Source organism: Trachurus trachurus, assembly GCF_905171665.1.
Source record: "Trachurus trachurus genome assembly, chromosome: 1".
NCBI lineage: Eukaryota > Metazoa > Chordata > Actinopteri > Carangiformes > Carangidae > Trachurus > Trachurus trachurus.
In genome coordinates this window covers 12,177,971-12,196,253 of record NC_139891.1, presented here as the reverse complement: position 1 = coordinate 12,196,253, position 18,283 = coordinate 12,177,971, and the positions used below count along the sequence as shown (strand labels likewise).

The 18,283-nt window shown below is 41.9% G+C and overlaps 1 protein-coding gene across 2 annotated transcripts in view; it reads right to left on the bottom strand.

Moving 5' to 3' along the window:
• Positions 1–18,283, bottom strand: part of helz (helicase with zinc finger) — a 58,415-nt gene that overhangs the window by 6,130 nt on the left and 34,002 nt on the right. For both annotated transcript variants that reach the window (XR_014595551.1, XM_083976724.1), the window contains exons 19-31: positions 17,759–17,877; positions 16,392–16,537; positions 14,628–14,775; positions 10,236–10,419; positions 8,975–9,203; positions 7,426–7,714; positions 4,625–4,670; positions 3,571–3,758; positions 2,717–2,921; positions 2,509–2,591; positions 1,860–2,373; positions 959–1,217; positions 102–840 (exon numbers count right to left, since the gene is read on the bottom strand). Coding sequence is in view for 1 of the 2 variants with exons in the window: in XM_083976724.1 (XP_083832850.1) it covers positions 102–840; positions 959–1,217; positions 1,860–2,373; positions 2,509–2,591; positions 2,717–2,921; positions 3,571–3,758; positions 4,625–4,670; positions 7,426–7,714; positions 8,975–9,203; positions 10,236–10,419; positions 14,628–14,775; positions 16,392–16,537; positions 17,759–17,877 (3,149 nt within the window). In the remaining variant the exon portion in view is untranslated. The remainder of the gene's footprint in view (positions 1–101; positions 841–958; positions 1,218–1,859; positions 2,374–2,508; positions 2,592–2,716; positions 2,922–3,570; positions 3,759–4,624; positions 4,671–7,425; positions 7,715–8,974; positions 9,204–10,235; positions 10,420–14,627; positions 14,776–16,391; positions 16,538–17,758; positions 17,878–18,283) is intronic.

Genomic DNA, 18,283 nt, shown 5'->3' with positions numbered 1-18,283 from the left:
CCCGTATGGAAGTGAATTGAGCAAGACAGGTATGAACCGTGAGTGAAACCTGACCACATATAAATCACACATCGCGAGCCAAATGGATAAATAATTCTTACGTCATCTACGTTGTGAAGGGCTGTGGCTGCTGATGCTCTGGGGGACAGTGGGTGGTAGGACTCCTGGTCTGGACCTTGACTCTGTTGGTGTTGCTGCTGCTGCTGCTGCTGCTGCTGTTGTTGTTGTTGCTGCTGCTGCTGCTGCTGTTGTTGTTGTTGTTGTTGTTGTTGTTGTTGCTGTTGTTGTTGCTGCTGCTGCTGCTGCTGCTGCTGTTGCTGGTGCTGATGGTGAAGTTGCATCAGGTGGACTTGCTCTTGTCTGCTGGGGTGAGCCATGATGGGCAGTCCATAAGGAAGGCCGTGGCCCTGGTTCCCTAACAGGTGGTTTTGTTGCGGTGGGCTCACTGATGCAGCTCCACCGTGGGACCACTCTTGCAGAAGGTATTTGACCTGGGAGGGAGGGGGGCTGGCCGGGTGAGTTGGTGGCTGATGTGGGTAGCTACCAGTGTTGTACAGAGGGTTCCCCGGGTGCTGCTGCTGCTGCTGCTGCTGCAGAGCTGGATTGTTGAGAAGGTTGTCGTTGAGGAGGTTGCGACCGGTGTCATGGGAGTAGGGTACTGATGGGAAAGGGCCGGCGTGATTGGAGGGGGTGGCTAAAGAGGATGAGGGGTCACCTGAGGCACGGGACTGGGACTGCCGGTACTGGAGGAGACGAGACTGAGGGGGGGGCTGCATCTCTGCTGCTTCCCTGGGTTCAGGCTGCTCCTGTGGGGGCATCTCTCTCAACAGGCCTGGGTACCTGGGATTTAAAACATTATTTCTTTACATTTGAACTTAGCATCACGCTTTGTAGCAACAGCTAATAAAATCAGCCAAGTTTCACATGACTAACAACACAAAGCTGTATTGAGTCTAACCTGGTGTAAGGTGGTCCAGAGGAGGCTGAAGAAACAACTTCATCCTCCATGTTGGCACTAAGGCCCCAACTAGCTGCCCGGAGCAGTTGATGGGGGATGCGGGCCATGCCGGGTTGAGCAAGGTGAGCGAGCTGTTGAGGCAAAGGGAAGGCAACGTTGCCGGGGAGGAAAGGGCCCGCAGCCTCCCCCCACTGGCCCAGCCTGGCCGCCTGCTGCTGCTGCTGGCTCAGAGCCTCGAGAGCCAAAGGACCCTGGAGGTCTGAAAGAGGCAACCAAGTGATTAACGTTTAGCTTAAATGAGCCTTAAAACTAGATACAGATGTGTTCATTTTGTGTATACAATGCATCTTTTTTTTCTGAAAGCTTACAGATGTCAATGAAACTGAGCAGTTTCACTGGAAATCTTGGGGGCAGTGTGGCCGAAATACAACCACATGACGCAATGACAATATATATTTTTTATTTTTAAATGGCCTTCATCAACAATGCTGGGTCCAGACTTTGGAGGTATATGGTAAGTGATTATCCATTGTTTACAGAGGGGAGATTTTGGAGGTTTGTGCATGGAAGGATTCATCCAAACTTGCCTACTTAATGCAATTTATTTTTCAGATAATCTATCTGACCAAATTTTATGCATCACGAAGAGCATGATTGACATTCAAAAAGTCAGCAGCACCAATCAGCATGGGGTCTTTTGCAACTCCCTTCTCCTCAGCTTCCTTTTATACCATATTTCACGCTGAAATGGTAAATGCTATTAACTGAAAATAAATTGGTGAGTGACAAATGAGATAATTAATCATTTAGGTAATTAACATCACATCTTGCATTCCAAAGTGAAACTTGGTTCAACCATTTCCTTGTGCCAAAGTATGGAATAAGATAGTGTAACACTCACCAAGACTATCTCCCAGGTTTCCATCCTGTCCGTCCTCCCCAAAGCTATTGACCCTGTTATGCTGCGACAGGCCCGGGTGGTGTGCTCCTGGGTGGCCCATTGGAGTCCTAATGGAGCTACTCATCTCCTCCACCCCACCAGGCTCCTGCCCATCCATAGTGGGAGACTGGACCGCCCTGTGAGGAGGTATGGGGCCACTGAAGAAGGAAGCGTTGTGGCTACCACCACTGTAGGCAGGACTGAGCTGTTGCTGCTGCTGTTGACTCTGTTGGCCCATTCCTGGGTGCTGAGGCTGGCCGACCCGGTAAGGAAGCCTGGAGACTGGGTACTGTGGGGGGAAGGGTCTTCCACTGGCAGGATGTGGAGGGAAAGCTGGGTTGGGTGGGGCCAGGTGGTAGTTGAGGGGTCTCTGGGGAGCCGTGGGGTCTTTTCGATGAAGCAGTGCGTTGGGAAATCCAACCAGCCCATCTGTCTGTGAATCTAGACTTTGACTTTGGCCAGTGTCTAAATCTCCCTGAAACAAAAATAAAGAGCATTAGAAAAAAATTGACAATTAAGTCGTCATCACAGATTCACAAAGCTCTTACCATAAGATAAGTAACGTCAAGTAAAAAACAAACGAACAAAGAAACACAATGTCACAGCTTGCCTGTTTTTCCTTCATGTCGGTGGATTTCCTCTCTGGAGTCTGAAGACGGCTCTGTTCTGACTTTGGACATCCTTCTAATTTACCTAAGAAGTCCAAACCAAAAAATTTGAGTCTAACATTACGATAAAAATACATGACAGTCATGACATACAACATCATAACATGCTTTTGGTGGCTGATTGTTGCAGAAAATAAACTCGAGGCCCACCATTTCTGATGGGGTCTGCCTGCAGCTCCTTGTCGGGGCTGGGCTGACCCATGCCGAGAGGAGAGGGGTGGGCTACCCCACTGTATGGTATTGGGGAGCCTCGATTCTGGGCCTGTAATAGATTGAAGTTGTAGGCCATGGCTGCAGGATGGCTCATGATGCGAGGGTCCACAGCAAAGCGATTCTGGTAACCTGGCCAAGGCAACTAAAGAAAATAAAAGGACAGACAGTGGAATGAGCAGATGACACGAGTCTGAATTACGGATAGCACATCACTGAGAATGTTAATTATGAACATTAATGTATGAAAACAACAAACCTATTGTTTAGTCCTTTCATTATAATTGTGATCATTGAATTGAATTGAATTAACTTTATTGATCCCCCGAGGAGGGAAATTTGTTTGTCCCAGCACCACATAACAATAAAAAGGCAAAAACACAATATATATAAAAATAGACAGATAAATACTCTTGGCATCATGTACACAAACCATCACAGAAGTGTGACGGTGATGCCTATGCATTAATTTATTTAATTTTATTAGTACATGAGACCATATGGAATAATCATTCATTCATCCTCCACTCAACAAGACTTATTCTACAGACAGCCTTCATACATTTGTGTAATGTGACTCAAAAAATAGCATATTGACAAAGCAATCAGTAAATCTATAATTAGTAATTTTAGTGATTTGAAATTGTTTAGCCTGGGCTGCCAACTATGAATAAGAAAAAGTTGAAATAAATGACTTTCACATTAGTTGCAGTTCTGCTCTTACACTGGCCAAGTGAGAAAGGCCTGTATATGTACAGTATCTGTCAGTTTGTAACCAGAAACAGAGAACTCACCGGCAGGGGCATGGACATGACCATGTTTCCACCGTACACGGCAGGAACGTAGAGGATACTGGCTCCTGTGTGAGGATCTATCCTCTGCACAGGACTGGGTGACTTTCCCATGCCAGCTGGTGTTCCACCCAAGGGTGGTGTGAAAGCCCGAATAGGGTTTCCCATCAGCACAGCCGGATTGGGTTGGACTGCAACGAGAGAAGGTTGCAAGTTAATACAAGTAAAAGGCAAGTGGTGCTTAACCCTAACGTGATGACACAGTGATGGTGAGAAGCACACAAGACGTGTCTAATTATTAATAGACTGGAAAATGTTATAAATAATACACTGAGAGATTCAATAGGAGAGGATGAAAAATATACATGTATCACTGATGGCAAACCAGTTTTAGAGTTGCCATGAAGTGTAGAAGGATTGTGATTTGCACAATTCGATTTTTTTTTTGCTTCAGCTAAGACAGCTAAGACAATCTGCAGTTGTACGTGTCTGAAACAAACTGATTGTCCTCCCCTGGTGAACATCATATTACAAACTCCTTGCTGTGCTGCTCAAAGCTGCGCTGCTCTGACGATTTCAGTAGCCTCAGGCCTTCATGCATCCATCTGGGCTTCTACATTAGACTGGCTCATATCAAGATGTCAACATGTGTGTTTGTATGTGTGTAGCAAGACGGCATAAAAAGAAACAACCAGAACTCTTTTATTGTTGCTGTTGTAAAGCCTAACCACAATATACAAAACATAGTGATGAGAGTGTAATAAGGACAAAGTGTGATAATTATCATTGTATGTAACACTATATGCTGTAAGTTTGCTGTCAACTTAATGATTGCAGAAGCTTGTGTGATGAGCTAAAGCTTTAGAGGGATACTTTATTTTGAAATGGACATTCTGTTTCTCTTTAAGTCACCGCTGCGTCTGCACATTTGGGAAAGAGGTGGCCTGTTTAGAAAATGTTACTAAATAATGCTAATGATATTGAGAATTTGGGCAGACATTTGTCACAGTATAGAATCTTTTTCAGACAATCAACATGGTCAGTTTGTTTAACTCACCATATCCCTCAGGTGGCAGGTGCTCTGTGTGGTTTGCATGTTTCCCCTGTAAGACAAAAGAATCATTAGGAAGTGATGAAGGACGACAACAAATCCATATAGAGGAGAAAAGAGAGGGTTAGTGAGCCGTGTAGTGTGGCCAAGTGTGGAGTAAAAACACAACGCCGGAAACTATAAAGAAATATAACTGAGCATACAGCAGTTGCAATACAGTCCTGACTATCCCACATCTGTCACAGCATCTATAGGAGCACTAGCTCAGCAGAATCCAGCCTGCCAGCAGAGCTCAGTGACGTGAATCCATAATATTAATGTATTGTGCAGATGCCTTCAGCTCCTATAGAATCAGCAGTAGAAAAGCTAGGTCGCATTGGAGTGACTTGCATCTGCAATATTGAAATTTAAAATACCACCACTACTACGGAGGTCGGATAAAAGTAAAAGCAACCTGTACAAATTTGTCTTAAAATTTGGTCAACAAACACAACCTTTTTAACTAATAACACACAACTAACTGTATTCTTCAACACTGAACACACCAAACTGGTATTATTATTAACAGTCTGTCCCACTTCACTGTGGCGTTGACAGGCAGTCGTCAACAGGATGTATGCTTATTGGAGGAGGCAGAAATTAATGACATCCTTCAATCAGGTCGATACAAACTAGCCTGAGATAGATCATGTTAGAGTCACTCAACAGAGCCAAAGCACCAAGATGTGTTAAACAAAGCAAAATCTGAAAAGGCCTACTTTCCTACAAGCCTCATACAAATCACAATCTGTCCACTGTTCCTTAAAATAGCCAAACATAATACACAACAGGGATATTAAATGTTTAAATTTGACACTTAAGATGGTTTCTTTTATCGTAGTACCTTTGGTATTGGCATATGATAACATACAAAAAAAAAAAAAAATTAAAGCAGCAAATCCTAACACACTGGATAAAGTGGCATCCATAGGGCGGTGGTTATTTTAGTGTGAATGGAAAAGTGGACCCAGGGATGCTGCTGAAGGTTTGGATGACTTCTCAAATAGCAGGGAACTGGTCAAAAATAAAAGGGGTTGCTTATTTGATGTTAAAAATACTAGATGACTATAGAGTAGAGTGGCTGTCAAACAAGAGCACTGGTTGCCTCTGAAATTAGCAGTGTTTGCTTGCCAATGTATAGAAGAATAAGTGGCATTAAGTTATAGGTTTGGTGGCAAGACACAATAACAAGAACAAGACTGACAGCATGTATAGATAAACAAAAATATGTGTTTAAGAGGAAGTCAAACAAGTTTTCCTTTTAATCGTTCCTTATGTCACAGAAAGTATAAGGTCTGATTTTCAAATACATTAAGAAGTAGTAAATACTTATTTAATTTCATCTTCAACATAATTGTGCGGAAGCTGAAACTACAAACAGCTTTTTAGTATGAGAAATATTTCATCAAAACACCATCTGTCTCAGAATACTAAACCTCTCAACATGAAGTCAACAGAGAAATATATTTCTGGCATATACATATTTCTTGTATGGGGGCCTGATAATGAAATACTATATTCTTGATGTAATTGCAATTACAAATTGTATTCAGTACCCTAAGCCTCAAGACATACAAATATTGTGTTTATCGCAACATGTCTGCCACGAATCATACCTGATAATAATGATCAACAGAAAAAAGTGCATACAAAATAATATATTTAAATGCTTTTGTGCCACCTAAACACAATAACTGACTCAAACAGCAACATTCAACTCAACAAGTTTTTTTTTTTTTCTCTTTCTCTATCAGAAGCTTTGGTGAGACGGTTATTAAAATGGGCATCATTCTATTATTAAATGATAGTTGTATAGCGGTAGATTGTTTTTGGCTGTGGGTGCATCAGCCATAATACAGAGGTGCCAAGAATGGAGTGATGTGCAGTATACAAGGAAGGAAACAATTCATTGCGTATTGCGTACTGGCTGCAGTGTCTGTGTATGCTGTATGGTTGTGAGCTACATTGTACGTAATGTGGAGAGAGTGAGAGGATGTGTGTGTGTGTGTGTGTGTGTGTGTGTGTGTGTGTGTGTGTGTGTGTGTGTGTGTGTGTGTGTGTGTGTGTGTGTGTGTGTGTGTGTGTCTGCGGAGGTGCGGCTCATTAGGCCCAGTGGGTGATGGCAGCAGGTTGGCAGCTGTGGTGATTTCGTTAACCTTTACCTCAGGGCAGGAGGGAGGACAGACACACCAAGACATTTCAACCCGAGCTAAACAATCAAACAACACATCCTTCCGCCAACCTGTAACACTAATTTCCTATTGGTGTTGTTGGGTTGTGTTTTTGTTGTTCTGAGGCTAAAATGAATGACCACCAAGTCATTTCCTGTGGTCAAAATTAAACTGAGTAATTTTATTAGATATCTGCGTTGTACCCATCGTACCCCTGTCAAAGGCTTTCGTCACTTTTCCTGTCTAAAAAGAAGCAGCACTCAATTTATTTCTGATAATTTGTTTGCCATTTCCATAAACCAGCACATGCTTACTCTGCATTGCAACTCCTTTACTCTTCCTTTATTCCTTTCAATTCTGCCTAACTGCTCGACCTACCCGTCTTTCTTCTCTTATCCTTGAACACTAGTGATTGTAATAAGAATGGATGATAGAGCAGAAACAAATGCAACACAGTCAGGGCTATTTTTTTCATCTTCCCAAATTTCTACAGTTTGCTGTGAGGATTTCTAATGCAGAAAGTGAAAAGTGAAAAATAAAAATGAAAAAATAAACATTCCTTCCGCTTCCTGCCCTCTTTCCTTGGAAACGCCTTACCTTAGGGGGTGACTGCTGCTGCTGTTGCTGCTGCTGTGGACCCTGCTTGTTGGGGGCGGGCTGTGCATGCTGAGGATGTGGATGATGGTGAGGATGGAGGGCCTGTGAAGAGGAGTGGTGTCCTTGCATGGGTCTTAGGGCACGTGGGATGAATTCTGGGGCCAGTGGGTTGAGAACGTAGGTCTTCTTGAGCTCCAGGGCCTCCAGCTGGGCCTTGATCTGCTCAAAGGTGATGCCATGGAGGCTTGAGTTTTCGTGGCAGATGGAGATGAAATGCTCCCAGAATTTTCTGAAAAAGGGAAACAACAGATGGAGAAAAGTTTTACTTATATTCTCCTTTATCCCTCCTTGTTTGGACTGAGTGTTTCATGGATCATCCTGTTGAATTTTTCCTGCTGGCAGTGTTAACAAATTACTCCTTGGGGGTTAAATATAAAAGTCAAGTCTGTTTAAAACAAACTACCTGAAGTTAGCTGATAGCTAATTCACCTTGACAAAACACAACACAAAACAGATAAACAAAAAAACTAAACACCAACAATCAAACAAAGGAGATTTTGACCTTTAGTTACACCTCAACTCATCTCAGCTAGTGCCAATCCACTGTTTCTCAACACTTCCTTCAGTCACTTCTCTGACCAGGACCTTTGGCTCCTGAGAGGAGCTTCAGCCTTGGGCAAACAATGCACGTGTTCTGGACACATCACAGCAAATGCTCTGCATTTGCAGGCTGACATTTAGAAACAACCACAATAGCGAAGGACCTGACATGATGCGATGACTAGCAGACAAAACTGATGGTTGCTATGGAGATTGGCGGTTGGGAAAGCATGGAGATGAGCTGAAGAGATTCAAAAAGAGAAAGGAAGCAGTGGCCAATGGTGACCCTCTCATACCTATATGAAAAAACTACGGGGCGCCATATGGCTCAGTGGGTTGAGCAGGCACCCCATGTGCAGAGGCTACAGTCATCACTATAGCTACACCCGGTTCGATTCCCGAAACGGGTGGGCCTTTGCTGCATGTCATTCCCCCTCTCTCTGCCTCCCCATTTCCTGTCTCTTTCTACTATCCTATCAATTAAAAGCAAAAGCCCCAAAAATATATTAAAAAAAGAGAGAAAAACTATGCTTGCAACCAAAAGCTTAGCATATGGAGGAAGAACTGGTGTCTGCATAAAAAGTTAACAAACCGGTCTGAAATTAATTTTAATGACTGGCGCTCAGTTCTCAGAAGGAGGTTAGATTTTCACATCTTCAACTCTTTTTATACGTGCAGCGAAACACCAGGCTAAAGAGAGAGGAACAGCAGAGCTACACTGACAGCTGGGCTAAGTTGTAGGTGAGACTAATGGAGAGCGCAGCACTGTCGTTTTTTTTAGCGACTGTCAGGTACGCAAAAGCGCTTGTTCACACACGTGACGTTGCACATTCCTCATTTTTGTTGCGCATGCCTACTTGCGAACCAGTTATGTGTACCCCTGATTATAACTTTACTTTAAGCAAGATCTGATACGTCAGAGCTTTAAGTCAAAAGTGCTCATATTTACCTGCAGCGCCCAACAGAGCACAGTGCTATGGGGTCTCCCACGACTGCAACCAGGGATTGGGCTCGGGTGATGGCTGTGTTGAGTAGCTTGTAATTTGAGAGAAAGCCATAGTCAAGGTCTTCTGTTGAGTCCTCCACTAGCTGTTCTTTGCGTTTGATGGCCGTCTGTTTGTGCTTGCAGGTATGCCGTGTCCGCACCGTGCTGAGGAACAGCACCCGGAACTGTTTACCTGCAAACAATTATCAAGTATGAGTATTATGACCTTTCTAGATAGAAGTCCTATACAAGTCAAACATAACATCAAAAGAAGCTACGTCTGTTGGAGAAATTTTCTGTTTATAATTTCTAATAATTTAGAAACACATACAAGATTAGTTAATGGCTAACACATTTGAGGAACACAGTTCCTTTGACTAAGAAAGAGGCAACAAAATGGCAATGATTGAAAATCATGGGTGAACTTAATTTCTTCATTTGCTGCCATGAAATTTGATATCAGTAGAAACTGAACCCACTTTTCTAAGCTCGTTGTCTTGTAATAGCTCGCTGCTAAAAATACAGAACAGAAAAAATGGTCTCGGAATAATTTAATTTTCTCATGGCTGACAGAAATGACAAACAAACATCATCCAAATGTATAATAGTCAAATTTAAAGCACCAGCTGCTGTATGGTTGTCCTGTGTATGTGTCCACACGCTTCATATGTGACTGATGAGGAAGTTAATTAACCATGCAAAGCAGCTGGATGCAGGGTTAGCACTGAAGCTAAGAAGCACAGGAGGAGCAGCCTCAACTCCTTATACTGGTGATGTGAAGGGCAACATGAACACTGATAACTGCAGTGGGACATAGTAAGGATTAGTCTTTAGGGTAATGGAGATGTGCATTTTAACTGCTGAGACACACAAATCATCTCACTCACACAGACACATTTCTTCATTGAGAAATACTGAGACCTTTGGGGATGTATGTTTTTCAATTTGGTTGTGTAACTACTGTGCTTTGATTGTCTGATCACAGCTGCTTTTCTTTCATTTTTCATTTCCTATGATTTGAAAATGATCATAAACACCATCAGCATGGCAAATAAAAATAATAAATTTTTAATCTATGTTGTGTCAGTCATGCTTGGAGTGGACAGCAGCACAGCATAAATCTCACCATAATCATAGTGTTGTAGCTCTGTTTTCAGTGTTTGTGCCACTGACTTCACACATTAATATTCTGATACAAAGCACTATGGTTAGTGCTATTTCTCACCTTGAACATTGAGCACTCTCTCCACGCTGACCTCATGCATCCTCTTCTTTCTTAGCTCAGCACGAATGCGGAACACCTGGTCGGCATACGGCGACACCACACCAATGCTGCCCTCGTCCAGCTTGCCCCAGGCGACTGGCCACTTCTTGCGCAGTTCCTCCACCCGCTCCACAATCTCAAATACCTGGGGAGATGGAGGAGCAGCATGATGACGGAGGGGAAAAAAACAACAAGGCCCAAATGCAAGGTGTCTTCACACCATGGTCCACACACAGACACACAAAGACACACACATTTGTGCTGTATGGCGTCATCAAAATCAACCCACAAAACAGAGATGTGTCTTGGTGAAAGTGAACACAGTGGCCCTCATTTATCAAACTTGCATACACCAAAAAAATGGGTGTACACCAAATTCACCGCAAGGATCGGCATTTATCAATCTGAGCGTGAGCGTACGGTACGCACAAATCTCACGCCAGCTCTGACCAGGTGTACGCACATTTGGAATCAGCGTAGAACATGCAGGAACGAGTGCTGCTGTGTCAAAATGATTATTAAACCATAGTCCAATAACGCAGCGATGTGGACCACATGTTGTTGTTGTTTATAGCCTATTGATAAAAAGGTAAAAAAGTAGCCAAAAAAAAAAAAAAAAGAAACGATAAAACCAAGTCTGTGTTGAAAATTGAACTCAACTTTTATTTTGAGCAACTGAGATGAATTAAAAACCACGATGTGACAGATGCTCGTTAATCAGATTTGTAAACAGAAGCAGTCAATGACAGACCTGTTATTGTTAGATCTCATCACACAAACTTCCAACATCTCCTGCACCAGAGCATGACCGGACGGCTCCTCAGTCTCTCTCTCTGCCGGACACCGGAGCCCCCTGTCCAGGTGCAGCTGATCTCCGCGGCGGAGTGTTTTTTTTTTTTTCCCCCGTCACCGGGACCTGTCAGCGGGACATCGGCCGGTGTTTCACATCCCTCCATCAGCCGAACCATGCCATCGGTGCTGATGGTTATAAAGTCGCGTTCGCAGCAGTAATATGCCTATATGATTTCTCCTCAATCACTTGTGTTTAGTAAACTGCAGGAGCATTTCATGAGGTCGCTGGGTTTCCTGACGTGGTCGGTGACACGTGCGTCTGCAGCCTCCATCCACCGGGATGACGCTTATCAATCACTAAAACTATCAATCTATCAATGTCCAGATATTTAATGTTGCTGCCCTCTCCCTGTTCAACGCGGTAATGTCAGTAAAGTCCCTCTTCTTGGCCGTCTTCCGTGTCTCCATGTCGTAAAAGGGGCAGGGCGACGCCTCTAAAGCAGGAATATATCGGGGCGTGACATTTAAATGACGCTCGTTTCCAGCCGCCGGATTTATCACCACCACGCCGGTTCTACGCCGAAATCAGCAGCGTACACACTTTTAGTAAATCACACGTGACACTTGGCGTACACTGATATTTACACCAGAATCTACACCAGATCCTGTGCAAGTTTGATAAATGAGGGCCAATGTGAAACCTTTGAAACCACTTCATCATCATCATACACTTATAAATTCCAAATGAGGCCTAAATATTACACAGGCATTTCCATCTGATTTGAGCTGTGGGTAAACTGACACATTTAGACTTTAAAAACATTTAAAAAATATTCAACAGTAAATCACCACTCTGTAGCAATTTTTGCTTCAACTGTACAATGTATTGATCTGACTCATTCAATCACTATAAACTTAAGTGTGTAGTGATTAGGATATTGTGTCCAATCCACTTCATATTTCCAAACTGAACAAATGTTACAAAAAATAACCCTACTCACTGATATTATCAATTCTACTTGGCTGAAAGTATCGCTATCATGATTACAAGGTAGCGGTTATCATTTAGTTCTGGCTCCAGTAGGTGAGTTTCACAGAAACTTTAGAATCTCGGGTTTGCAAGGTGTTCACATTTGCGCTCACATGAGTTTTAAAGTCGGAATTAATATTTTGAGTCCTATTTTTCATTTTCATTTTTTTTTTTTAATCATGAGTAGGTTTTTGCTCAGAGCTTTGGCATACTGCTGGAGGCTTTGTACTGTCATGGAAATATTGTCTCACACTTGATGCTAAGCCCATCAAAGACATTTTCACAAGACAAACAAATGGACACGCTTTTGTCAGAGCATTTCTATTCCGCAAGATTATGATAATGTTGGAAATGGTTTGACATGGGTGCTGTATTAAAGAGACGGGTGGTAATTTATATGGCATTGTTGACAGTTGGGGAGCAGGATCAAGATGCATCCATGTTTAATTGGTGAGAAGATGTCAACAGTGGGTCAGTGGTCGGAGACGGCAAATGACCAAAACTATTTCAGTCTGCACAGGGACCAATCAGAGACTGGCTCTGAGTGAATCATGCATCTTTAGTGTCAAATGTAGCTCTTAGTTGGCCTCTTAATTAAGCTGATGGATTTCTTCTTCAATTACGATTAAAAGACAGCAGGCATTCCTATTAATGGTGATGGAAGAAACAGTGCTGATTGATTTGAAAGTAAAAGACTGATGAATATTATCCATAAAACTTGTTAAAATTAAAAGGGATAAAATACTAGTAATTCCTACTCTAATTTGGGTCAAATCTGTGTTTTTCATGGTTCATCAGTTATCACTTATGTCTTCTAAAAATGTGGAAGTTTGGTTCGTTTCATTTTTTGCTGATTATTTAAGATGGTCTGGCACCGTTACATCTCAGATGTAGCTTTGTCACACCGACAGAGAGAGACTCAGACTCTGCAAATGATGTTTTTACTCAAACAGCCAATCATGCAGATACAGGTCAGGAGCCTCAGTTAATGATAACAACAAACATCCGAATGTGGAGGGGAAAAAAGTGATCTCTGTGAGTTGAACCATGGCATGATTGTTGGTGCCAGACTGGCTGGTTCGAGTATTTCAGGGAGTGTTGATCTCCTGGGATTTTCACACATATCAGTCTCTAGAGTTTTTACTTAGAATGGTGCGAAAGAAAAACATTCTCAGTAAGCACCGGCTCTGCGGACACTTTGTTGATGAGAAAGAGCTGGGGAGAATGGTCAGACTGGGTGAAGCTGACAGAAAGATTAGTTATTCATGGTTTGAAAGCCACAGCCTATCTGAGCGTAGTTACTAACAATGAGTATCCCTCTATAGTTGCAATACACCACCTTCTAATGGTTACTTCCTGCATGACAATGCACCACATTACAAAGTTAAAGTAATCTCAGAACACAGGGTTTCCCCCAGTGTATAACACTGCCCCCAGCGGATGGCTATTTATTTATTCTAATTTATCTCACTTTTAAGTGTGACCAGCATTACAAGGCTTGTTTTACGGTGTTTTCTCTCTTTCACAGTCACACACACACTGGTGCAGACAGAGGGTTGTATGTGGGGAAAACGGGAGATTGACTGCATGCTGACAAATTTGCAGAAATAATGTGTTGTGATCATATCAACATGGAGTAGAATTTCAAAAGCATGTTAGCAGCATATTATGGAACCCATGAAGAATTCAGGGTTTTTTGAGAGCAAAGGAGGCCTTACACAATGTTAGTATGATGCTCCTAAGAAAGGGCTTGGAAACAAGCACAGACACAAAAACATTTGAGACTAATGCAGCTTGAAGATGACAGCATGTTCACAGCTGGACAAGAGAGGAAAAAAAAAATCCAACATCAACTTGTCAATGTGTGAGAGGTAAGGGGTGTAACTAGAATATATGGAAGCCTCAGTCAGTTCATGTGGTAGTAACAACAGGAGCAGGAGAAACTAATCCTGATTAACTTCTCAATGATCATGTTTTCATGCTTAAAGAGTTGAATGGAACAGGGCTTTTCTCTATTATGGTTTAGTTCTAAATGTAAAACATGTATTTAGGGAACAATTGACGGATTACTACAAGACACTTTATGGGACTTTTGTACAATTCATGAATACATTTGTTTCACAGCGCATGAAAAAGTAAAACACAAGTGGTGATGTAATTTCAGATATTTCTGTTGTATACTGTAGTTGCGGGTATTTAAACATTTTGAAGATGCAGGCATTAACCTCAATAAATCAACTGTTATTGCATTAACTATATTATGAATTTAACAAAACTTTGTATCTGAGAAATTGTATAATCCTCTTAATAACATTCAGTTACAAATTTAAGATAATTCATAATCTATGGGAAACATCAGATATGACAGCAGAGCAACAGAAAATGATGACTTCAATTCGTATCCGAGACCACATTGGCAAGCTGCCACAACTGAAAAGATATGCGTTTGTGTTTGTTTAACTTATGAGGATCAGGTGGAACTCATATTCTGTTTTGTCTGGGTGAGTTTGCAATAATACTCTGACACATACCTCTGCATTGTTGTAGTAGGCAGTGCTGTTCTTCTCCTGGACATCTTCTCCTCTGGCTGTGAAGAAGGTTAGAGGGTAGAAATCCTTATGGGAGGGCTGCTTCCCACTTGCCATTAACTTCCCATCATAAAATAACTCTGATGTGTAGCTGTAGGAAGAGAAAAGGAGGAGGCGGTGAATGTAAATATGAGAGTAGATATTGTCTTGATCAGAAATCACAGCCAATTTAAGCCGAATGGATGTTCTTTATGAATTTTATTATAAAGATCAGAGTTGCTTGGCAAGTGTTCATTTCGTGTGAGCGGTCAGATTGCTGCTCGTGCAACAAAGATACAGACTGGCATGAAACCTTAAAATTGAATGACAGACAATCCTCAGCATAGCAAACAATGTGTGTCTACTGTAACACGTGGCTGAGAATACCCACTCAGCTTGTATGGATGTGTCAGTCTATTTTAGGAATTTAACTGATATTATTCAATTGGTAAAACGTCAGTCAACAGCCTTGCTCCTGGAAATAATTTTACTCAAATTTCCCTGTCAGAGTTGAGTTTTTTGTGAGCTTGACCAAAGTCCTAAATGAAGTTCTGTAGAAATGACCTGTTGCTGATCACATGGCCTGCATTAGTAAGGATTTGCTCCATCCAATGAGAACACATGAAACAACATGTTTCATATAACAGAGTGATTATGCAGACAATGTGTGTGCAACCAGTACCTGATGATAGCTTGAAAATAAAATATAAAACCTGACTATTTTTCTTGTCATTCTTAGTGCTTCTCTTGTTTGCAGCACAGAGGAAGAGTGGGCCACCTGTAACATGTTTCCAAATCACAACTGAATCCAAAATGCTAAATAGCTGGCAGTGTACGAAGCTGTCTGCCAGGACCTGTCTAAGTAACTAAGTCACGCATCGACACAAGAGCCTGCCCACCTGTTTAGATAGGAGCTAGCAGGCGTGGCTAATGGGAACATATCAGTTTGGTAAATTGACCACAAGAGGAGAGGAAGGAGAGAAGCCAGTGTGACTGTGGTCAGGTTTATCCTTTTTTCAAACATCTCTGTTAACTGTATCATGCCTGTGAAAATAAATCCATCTCTAGAGCTGTCCACTCTTCCATCTCTATCCAAGTGCTCAACTTCAATACTTTTATCACCACAAACTACAGCCTGCTCAAGCAGGCAGTGTATAGTATTCCCTCACTCAACAGTTAATTATACAGTATATCGCCTGCTCTCTTTTTCCCGGGCTGTCTGCCTCTCTCTATTTGTCACTGCTCTGCACACACTTGCACACAAACACCACACACCCTCACTCTTTGTTTAATCCATAATTTAAGATTTTTTGTTTACATTAGAGTTTTTGTGAATGCACATATCACTTTCTTATTGTATATATTTTAGAAAAGGTACATACTGATTACTTGTAAATTGTTTGTGCGTGTGTGGTACCCTAGGATTGTTGACCAGTCAAACATTTTTGTGTTGAGAACGACATTTTCTTTGTTTCTAATATAAATTCAATCTGGACTTCTGTTGTTTTGTCATAGGGCTTTTGTCTACATGAACACAGCCATTATAATCCCCTTTCCTCTCTGGACCAGGTCCGTCAGCTCTTCTCCTCTGCTGCTATTCTATATTATCTTCTATTCTGGCCCTTCCTCCCACCACATCTTCTCTCAAGTATCTCATCTTTCCTCCATCCTTCTCAGTCTTTACTCCCACAGTTTCAACACAGGTCGGTGTTGAGGGCTCACACCTACTTGATGATAGCTTCATGGGAGCGGTAGTTCTCACAAAGGAGGATGCGACAGGGGTACTCCGGAGGGTAGTGCTCATACAGTCGGTCCAGCAGTGACACGTGCAGGTTACGCTCCCGGGCAAACTCGCTGTACACGAATGGACTGAGCTGCAAATCAAGGGACAGAGAAACAAAGTTAGTTTCGAAACATGTCGCAGGTACTTGACTGTTCTCTTCTTGACCTTTTTTTGTTCTTTTTAGCTCTGAATTTCAGTTTGTTACACTAATTTAACAGTCTAACAAACCAGTGTCACGTGGTGTCTAAATAACCTAGAATCCCAGTGATTTGAAAACAAATTCAATTTTTTTTTATATATGTATAAACCAGTCAAAGTTACAGAACTGCTCTAATTTGGTGGACAAAGCAGAACAATGTTTGACCAGTAGGATTTGATTACTTCTTGTGGAAGCAATATCAAAAGTCTGACCATGTGCGAGTGAATAAAGCATAAATCAATTTACACAATTTCGGTGTGTTGCTTTCCTCTGGTCCTACAGTGGCATGATTTATGATGATCTTCCCATTGTGCTTTGATTCAAATTGGGTTACACATTTTCAAAATTGCAGACGCCCACACAAACATGCAGACTCATTTACCTTTTCTCTTTTGACCACTGCCATGTACAGGGTGGCTATTTATCTGAAGCTTGAATCTTAATTTAAGCCCGCCAGTGAGAGAGAATCAGTAAGCTTAATAGGGCCCAACACAGTCAATAAGAAAGCAAACGATCAATAGAGGTCTTAGCCTTCATTGACAATTCAGCTCCTGAATGGAGGAGGCAACCTTCCACAGAGGAAACGCGGTGACTGAGAAAGAGACGAATGGATACACGGGTAGATAGTGTATTTAAAATCTTTTTTTTTTCTTTGCTCAAAGAAATGGCTGAAAGAAATCAAGCAATTAAAGTATACCTCGCCCTCACTGCCTACTGATAAGTCTATGCACAGGAGGAAATAGGGATGTAAGCCCTTGTGTTGGCTTAGAGAGCTTGAATGACATGAGCTTATATTTATGTTATCTTTGGTTGAAGTGGTCTCTAGAACCACAGCACTACAGTGGCTGCTGTCTGTTCTTTTGTATTAGAAGTAGGCAACAATGAAGTCTAATGCAGCGCAAAACACAAATGGAGCTGCTTTCTGTCACTAATGTGGCATCTCTTCCTCTATGCCTTTATTTGGGTCAGTCTTCAAACATCTGAGACAATGGACCCGAGTCCCTGTAATGTGCACCGACATTATCCTGTGAATTATAATTTAGCAGGTTGTATTTTCAGTCAAAATTGAAACTAGATATTTTCTAACTGCCTTTGTTGACTCTGTTCACTTACCTGCATGTGGTCCCCAGCCAGTACGATGCGAGTGGTCTTGCTAGCTAGAGCAAAAGGCATGATGGTTTCACACTCCATAGCCTGGGCTGCTTCATCCAGTAGGATATGAGAGAACAACCCTGCAAAAACACATGGGACACCAACATCAATCGAGCTGTATTCAATTTAATCTACGTTCACTAATGGATTTGATTTTGCAAATCCACCAAAAGAACAAATTCAATTCCACTTAATTGTGTTGAGCTGAACCAGTCCTCACAGTTGGAGTGTTTAGCTATCCATAGCCCATCTTAATCTTTAGGTCAATAACTCAAATTATTGTCTCATAACAGGGTAAAAGATTGGTAATTATTAAGCCAATAGTTTCCTAATCCATAACACTTGGAGAAGTCTGATATTGCTTGAAACTGATTTGATCATATCTATCATTTATCATGAATCCACAAAGTTAGTATTTCCTTATGACATTTAAACATAACTTTCCATTAACTCAAACTATGCCCTCCCAACAACAATAGTTCTCCA